The sequence below is a fragment of the Quercus lobata genome, chromosome 8 (genome assembly GCF_001633185.2).
Source record: "Quercus lobata isolate SW786 chromosome 8, ValleyOak3.0 Primary Assembly, whole genome shotgun sequence".
In the NCBI taxonomy this organism is placed as follows: Eukaryota; Viridiplantae; Streptophyta; class Magnoliopsida; order Fagales; family Fagaceae; genus Quercus; species Quercus lobata.
In genome coordinates, this window is record NC_044911.1 from 47,276,601 (window position 1) to 47,285,393 (window position 8,793).

Sequence of the window (8,793 nt, forward strand, 5' to 3'; positions counted from 1 at the left end):
TATTGCATTCATAAAATCTGTTTTCTGCATTAATTAAAACTGTTCACTGTTTTCTACATAAACTATTTTTAGCATTCTGCATAAAATTATTTTTTGTTTAGCATTATTTGAAAAATTGTTCACTGTTTTTCTGCATAAATTATTCACTGTTCATTAGGTGTTTTATGATCCGGATGCTCTAATACCAATGACTACCCAGGAGAGAACACAGCAGTAATATGGAAGCATAAACATTGATAAAATAGATAATAACGAAGTAAATAGCAAAATAAATATATTCAAAATAAGGTTAAAATGAAGTATGGAATATGAAAACAGAAACTAGTAAAATCTTACTTGAATAAAAACTTCAGTCTTTGATAAATTTGAAAACAAACTGTTGTCTTTGATACAAGCTTGAAAATAAAATTGTCAGAAGAGAAAGGTTACAAGATTAAAAGATGGGGAGAGAGTACAAAAGTGTTTCTGAGGGAGAGGGAAGGCTATCACAATAGGCTTTCTAAAACTTGGAACTTAAAAGCTCAGAATCTTAGAAACTAAGAAACTTAGAAACTTGTCTTCTGTCTTTGTAGTCCGTCTCTTTTATAGGTGAAATTAACCATGGTAAAGTAACCTGAGTAGGTAAATTTAACTCAAGTTAATCTGTCGATGGTATGGAAATTAGTATTGATGAGTAATAGTTTGTCTACGTCTGTTTGGGAATCTTTCAGATCTCGGGAATCTATCAGATCTCTTTTTACGCATGCTAGTAAATAGTAGTAACTTTTGAACATCTGTCTGTATCTATCTGGACTGTCTTGATTTGTCTGGAAGCTATTCACGCGTACTGGTGAATAGTGATCTGTCGCCAGTAAAATAGTGATTTGTCGCCAGTGAATAGTGATTTGTCGCCAGTGAATAGTTATTTGTCGCCAGTGAATAGTTATCTATCGCTAGTGAATAGTGATCTATCTGTCTGTCTTTCAATTTGTATCATTCTAGGATCCTTAACAATGAACAGTTTTAATTAATGGAGAAAACAGATTTTATGAATGTAGTAAGCAGATTCGAATATACAGTAAACATGATGTGCAGAGAGCAAATTTTATTAATGTAGAAACATATTTTATCAATGAAGAAAAATAGATTCGATTATTGTGAAATTCAAACATGAAAAAGCATTCAGATTTGGTGTTTAAATTTAGAAAACATGATTTCACTAGGTGTTTTATGAGAAAATAGGGAACAATTTTTTAAATAGTGAACAGAAAATAATTTACGCAGAAAAGATAGTGAACAATTTTTTAAATAATGTTGAACAGAAATTTTTTTATGTAGAATGCTAGAAATAGTTTATGCAGAAAACAATGAACAATTTTTATGAGAAAACAGTGAACCGTTTTACTTAATGGAAAAAATAGATTTTATGAATGTAGTAAGCAGATTCGAATATACAGTAAACATGATGTGCAGAGTGCAAATTTTATTAATGTAGAAATAGATTTTATCAATGCAGAAAAACAAATTCGTTCATTGTGAAATTTAAACATGAAAAAGTATTCAGATTTAGCTTTTAAATTTAGAAAACACGATTTCACTAGGTGTTTTATGAGAAAACAGGGAAAAAATTTTTAAATAGTGAACAGAAAATAATTTACATAGAAAAGAGAGTGAAATTTTTTTTAAATAATGTTGAACAGAAAATAATTTTATGCAAAATGCTAGAAATAGTTTATACAGAAAACAGTGAACAATTTTTATGAGAAAATAGTGAACAGTTTTACTTAATGCAAAAAACAGATTTTATGAATGCAGTAAGTAGATTCGAATATATAGTGAACATGATGTGCAGAGTGCAAATTTTATTAATGTAGAAACAAATTTTATCAATGCAGAAAAATAGATTCGATTATTGTGAAATTCAAATGTGAAAAAACATTCAGATTTGGTGTTTAGATTTAGAAAACACTATTTCACTAGGTGTTTGATGAGAAAATAGGGAACAATTTTTTAAATAGTGAACAGAAAATAATTTACGCAGAAAAGAGAGTGAACAATTTTTTTAAATAATGCTGAACATAAAATAGTTTTCTGCAGAATGCTAGAAATAGTTTATGCAGAAAACAGTGAACAATTTTTATGAGAAAACAGTGAACAGTTTTACTTAATGTAGAAATTAAATTCATATTTTGAAATTAAAATTTCTATATTTTACAATGCTTCTATTTAAATAAATAAAATATAAAAAAGCTACTTATTTTTATGTTTATGTTTATTTGTCGATAATCCCAAAAAAAAAAAAAAAATTTGAGCTTGAGTACTGTAGAATTAAAATAAACAGCATTTTATGTTTATGTTTATTTGTCGATAATCCCCCCCAAAAAAAGTAGAAGTTACAAGGTACTTGAGCTTGCTGAGCTCGAGTACTATAGAAATAAAATAAACAACATTTTATTTATAAAAGGTACTCGAGTCTGGTATACTTGAGTATTGTGTTGCATGGTACTTGAGTATACCAGGCTCGAGTACCACATTATTTTTTTTAATTGGCCAATTTCCACCTCAGCAGTGCCACGGTCTCAAAACTTTTAAGAACTCGAGTTTCTTAAACTCGAGTTCCACATGGTACTCGAGTTTGCCAAACTCGAGTACCATAAAAGTGGTATTTCCCTAATAAGTTCTGAAACAGTGCTTTTTTGCTACAAATTTCTGAAAATGGTGGTATTTGGCCATTTTGGCAATATAGTATAAGCAATGAAGAATTTGGTCACCTAGGCATAGGGAACTGAGATTCAGATTTGCAAGTATCACACCAAAACATATTATTTTTTTGTTTTACTTTTTGTTTGCAAAGTTGACATGAGATATAATTCCACCCAAATTTTGTTTCTATGTTTACAATATCAGCATAACAGGTAAAAAACCTTTCTTGCAAAATCAGTCCTTGTAGTTAGTTTTAATTGAATAATAAAGATTTAGATTTGAAATAGTTCAAGATAAAGAAAACCTTGACTCCTTCCACATATTACAATGCTTTAATTTCTGCCAATGACATTGTAGTTTACAATATTAGTTCTGATTTAGATTTTGGTTTTTTGTTACAAGCTGGAATATATCGAACAACATTATCATATTCATCCTCAACAACTTTATACCTGAACAAAGCAAGAGATCAATTTTTTTTTTTAAAATCCATTGATAATCCATTATAGAGTAAAGTAAATGTTTATGAACCTGTCAACAAGCTCAGAAACCTCTGTAATGTCCAAGTTGACGTAAACTTTACTTGCACTTGTGGTGTTAAATTCAGTTGCCTTAGAAAAAAAACCATAAAACATGTTGAAGAATTTGTTATACACACACACACACACACACATATATAAAACGTTATATATACATCTGGCATACACCTAAAAGAAGGTTACCCTTCCAAACCCTATCAACATCTGGCATATGTATCCAATGCCCATTGGACAAGAGGGAAAAACTAGAGTTTTAAGGAGCTATTGTGGAATATAGAAATTTGATAGGGTAATAATGCCACATGTCATACATGAGGCCGAAGAGGCCAATGCAGTTTTGAGGGGACCATACCCTCGGACGGTAAGGCCGGAAAGGTGAGCCGTGGCCACGTTAATGGCACAATACCAGAGGAGCCCACATTGTAAAGGAAGAGCTTCGGAGTAGGGGTTAGCCTTGACGTGACTGAAGGGTTGGTAGCTGCCATCACATTTGATGCACTCCACCAAACCCCCTGGCCGCATTTATGTAGAGAAGACTCCTGATCAGTGCTGTCTTGGTTGTCGCAACTCACAAAAGATTTGTTTTCATGCCTTTACTAGACTTGCTTTCATTATGTTAATAGAGCCAAAATGCAATACGGTAGAGGCCAAGACAGCTAACGTGGTAGACTAGGAAAGATTGCTATTACCATGAAAGCAATAAAGATGTCTTGCTCACCGTTGATCAAAAAACCCCTCAATTTTCTATAGTGTTTTGATCAAGCTTAGAGCCGTCACCAGGTATAGTATAAGTAACGTCCAGGTATTATTGGCAATTAGTGAGAGTGGTGGTGGCGACAGTGAAAGTGATGATAATGATAGTGGTGATGATAGTGGCGATGATGACAACAGTAATTATGATGGTAGTGGTAGTAGATATATGGGATGATATTGGCAACAATAGTGGTGATGGTAACAGTAACTATGTAACGAATCCTGATAATGTTATGAGAATGGTTTTATTGATAGAATTCGTATAATGACACAATTCTCCTTAAAATTTAAACTTGGGATTTTAATGCTTAAAAATACGGAGATCAAGGTTTAACATACTCATTGAAATAACTCTTTTATTAACCCAAACAAAGGAAATCAACATTAGAAAATTTCAAATTACTGCTTTGAATGAATCTCACACCAAAATCCGTTGTTTGGACACAACATAAAAGTTCATAAAAAGAAAGAGGGCATCTCTAAATAGTAAATATTACATGAAGCAAGTCGTTTACTTGAAAAACTCCAAAACCCACAGATCACAGACAGAACATTCAAATTTGATGCCACTAAATCCAGCCATGGTTGCCAAGGCCATGATTTCTTCTTGGGTCCTTTCCTTTCCTCCAGTGTGTAGAGTCATCATTAACATATCCAATTGATAGGTGCTCTTCATAGGAGTGCTAATATTGGGCATAGTTGGAATAACTGCCTCTACAACAATAACCTTTCCATCATTTGGGATAGCATTGTAGCAATTTTTTAACAGCTTCAAGCAGTATTCGTCACTCCAATCATGAAGTATCGACTGAAAAATCATCCAATTATGGCATCATTTTTCTTGAAAAATTATACCATATATTATTTATTTAGTATAAATTATATATATATATATATATATATATATCATTTCTACCTAATAAATAACCAGTTTCTTATAATATTTTGCGCCATTACCAAATCAATTGGATGGGGAATAATTGAGACAATCAAATAAGAAGAAAAGCATTTCCTATGGAACACAAATCAGTTTGTAATGTATTTGGGTTTATGTCAGGGGTAACATAATGCCTTTTAGATATGAAACTAACCTGCATAAAAATGACATGTCCATCAGGAACGTTCTCAAACATATCTCCTTCTACATGTTCCACACCTGTAACATAAATTAAAACCTTATCTACATATATTGTGTATAAATACACCTTAGGCTATTAAGGTTTTCAAACTTATGATCCAAAATTATTATTCCTCAAAAACATTAAAACATTTGATCAAATTTTAACTTTTAACTTATTCTTCTTCTTCTTCTTCTTCTTTATTTATTTTTTTTTTTTTGGGAGAATCAATCATGTTTTAACTTGGTGAAACAAGACGACACCTGAAAAATAAAAATTATGTATTGAAATAATACCAGGATAAGGTGGAGCATGTTGTATAACATGAGGCAAGTCGAAATTAATGCCCTTGATATTGGGGTATCTAGTAGTGATTAAGTTAATGGTAACTCCTAGACCACCACCAACATCGACTAGTTGCCTGAGTTGCTCAAAACCTTTGTAAGACTCAAGGATCTTCTTGATGACAATAGTGGTGCGGTTGGATATTGCTACGTTAAACACCTTATTAAATCTGGGGTCCAAGTCTGTATACTTGAAGAAATGCGTGCCATAAGTCCTATTGAATGGAATTCCTCCCTCAAGAATTGCATCGTTCAGTTGGGACCTATGAAGAGCTTTGGTTAGATACCATATCTTTCATTTATCTAGATTCAAGGGCGCTACACAATTACAATAGCATATTTAATTTTTGAAAATTAGATTGGGGAATTGGGTATGCTTTTGAGGTGGTACTGGACCACATAAGCATAACTACCAAATCATATGAGATGGTTTCATGAGACCATCCTCTCTCTATGTAGAACCCATATGCATAGAATATACACATGTTATGAAAGTGACATCTAGCTTATAAGATATATTTTTTCTCTTGATAAATGACCATATGATATATCTATCTCCATTTTGTGAAATTTAATTTTGGTTTTGAATTTCGTCCTTTACACTAATAAAAAATAATTAATTTTCTTTACTATTAAAAGAAAAATGATTAACTTTCAGGCAAAATCAAAGTTGCAAATCTTCTGTATCGACACGGCTTTTCCATACAACTAAACAAAACTTTGTTTTGCTTTTGCCCATCAATTATTTGACCCAATTTTTTTTGATACCAAGTTTTGTTGATATCAAAATGTAATTATTTGACCCAAATTAAGCAAGAAACGAAGTTATTAAAAAGGGCATAAAGCCTATCATAATAAAAATAGTAAAATATAGGGGCAATTACATATATGCATATAGCAGATAGTAGACTTTGACCTTAATTTCAAATTTAATTCAATGTTTAATTATATTAACCACCATTTTTATAGTTTAAAAGTGTTATAATGTTTTGAGAATTTTGTAATTTCACTGGTTGACACCTCCTAGTATTTTAACTAAAACATTCAGGATTCAAAACATCTATACCCTAATTATCAAATAATAATAATAATAAAGTGTTATAATAAAATAAGTTACGGCACAAAAAAAAAATGGTCTAGATTTTCTTTTACTTCACACATTCGTAACCAATTACCAAAGGTAATAAGCAAAAATAAATCAAACAATCAATGAAGACCAAGTAAAGGGGAAAAAAAATAATTTATAACTACAAATTATTTTATAACATTTTTACAAAATATTGACATGATCAATTCTTATTAGTTTTCATCTGGACTTATCGTTAATATCATTTTTTTTACTTACTAATAACTATTTATTGTATAAAAAAAATGTTGTAAAATAATTTATAATTATAGTATTTTTCAAATTCAAAATAAGAAAGGAAAAAATAATAATAATAAAAAAGGAACCAGCATTTTATAAAGACTTGGTCGTGAATCAAGGCCATGAAGGGACCCAATGACACGCCATCTTCATTAGTCACAAAGTACTCAGACACAGGAGTAAGACTGTAGAGCCTCTGGAAAGACCCAAAGTCCACATCAGCAACCACGGTGCAACCAAGCACAGAGTGGCTGACCAGCAGCTTGAGAATGCGGTCCAGCATCATGGCTGCGTCGGGGTTCTTGGTGGGCATCTGAGCTACAATCTGCGAGGGAGAGAGCTTGGCTCCAGGACCCGCTTTGGTTAAGATATCAAAAACCCCAAGCTTAATGGCCGAGTTCAAGACCATGGGCAGCACAATGGAGGTCGAGAGCTGCATGGCACAGGAGAAACTCTTTTCTTCTCTTTGATCATTATCAAGATTTCTTGGATTGGATTCTTTTAGAAAGGCCATAATATTAGGACTAAAAGTGAACTGAACGAACTCTTATTTGTTTTCTTCACGTACTAGATATAAGATATTTAATTGAATGGTTGATATATATAGGCATTCAAGAATGGGTAAAACTTATTGGGTTGTGTTGACGAGCACTGCAAGGTTCCCTTTAACCATAATATTTTTTACTTTTTTTTTTGACAAAATTTTTGTTTTATTTATTTACTTTTTTTTGTTTTTTTGTTTTATTTGATAGTTTATGTCATTTTTTTTTAGTTTTATAGGTACTGTTTGGTGTTTTTTTTTACTATTTTTGACAAATATCTGTCCTTTTATGTACTTAACAAGCACCAAGCAGTGCTTGTTAACATTTTTCATACATTTTACCGAGAAAAAAAAAAAAAAAACATTTTCCATGCATATATGGTTTTTGTTGGGTGCACGTGACACCCTTGGATTCCAGCATACACATTTGTCAAAGCCCATTTTATGTACTTAACAAGCACCAAGCGGTGCTTGTTAACATTTTTCATATAGTTTATCGTTGTTGGGTGCATGTGACACCCTTGGATTCCAGCATACACATTTGTCAAAGCCCATTTTATGTACTTAACAAGCACCAATCGGTGCTTGTTAATATTTTCCATATAATTTACCGAAAAAAAAAATATATATATATATATATTTTTTTTTCCATACATGCATGGTTTTTGTTGGGTGCACGTGACACCCTTGGATTCCAGCACACACATTTGTCAAAACTCATTTATGAGCTTGTTCCAAAAGTTTTCAAAATTAGCTCTTTCATTTAAAATAAGTCTTGTGCCACATAAAATGGCACAACAAATGCCACAACTTGTCTATGTGGCAAGTTGTGATTGGTGGAGAGGTGTCCCCACATGGATCCACCACCACTCCTCCACCAATCACAACTCATCACATGGGCGAGTTGTGGCATTTGTTGTGCCACTTTATGTGGCATAGGACTTATTCTTTCATTTATTGAGAAATAACCAAAGCTTGGGAGAGGTCTGACTTCTCTTAATGAGAAGTGATGCAAGGCGTGTGGGACACGTTGAAGTAAAAGAATAGAAGAAAAAAAAGAAACTAAGACCATTCAGCCTTGTGGGAAGCTAAAGCAAACAGAGAGCCATTTTGGCCATGAGTTCCAGAGTGAGCAAAAAACATAGAAAAGAGAGAGTTTCAACTTGAGAGGTGCAGTCCGAAAAGATAGAGAGAAACATAGTGAGAGTGTGAGAGAGTGAAAAAGAAAAATGAGACATTTTTCTTTGCTCAAGCTACACACAAGGAAGAAAAATTGGTGGAGTTCTCTTGGAGTTTTTGAGTGCTACAACTATGGAGAGTTGGAGTATTTAGAGGAAGATTTTGCTACTGGTATTGTGGTGAGATTGTATTTTACTCCTTGAGATTTAATTTATTGTGTATCCAATTTATTGTGGACTCAAGTTTAGCATAAACTTGATAGTTGTAATAT

General features: G+C 32.3%; 1 protein-coding gene across 1 annotated transcript; it reads right to left on the reverse strand.

The window, feature by feature from the left end:
- Nucleotides 1-4,485: 4,485 nt before the first annotated feature.
- Nucleotides 4,486-7,316, reverse strand: LOC115958535 (caffeic acid 3-O-methyltransferase-like). Its single transcript, XM_031076948.1, has 4 exons — nucleotides 6,889-7,316; nucleotides 5,389-5,699; nucleotides 5,066-5,130; nucleotides 4,486-4,782 (listed from the first exon to the last, which is right to left on the reverse strand). Exons 1-4 carry the CDS (start codon nucleotides 7,314-7,316, stop codon nucleotides 4,486-4,488), a joined length of 1,101 nt encoding a protein of 366 aa, XP_030932808.1.
- Nucleotides 7,317-8,793: the final 1,477 nt, after the last annotated feature.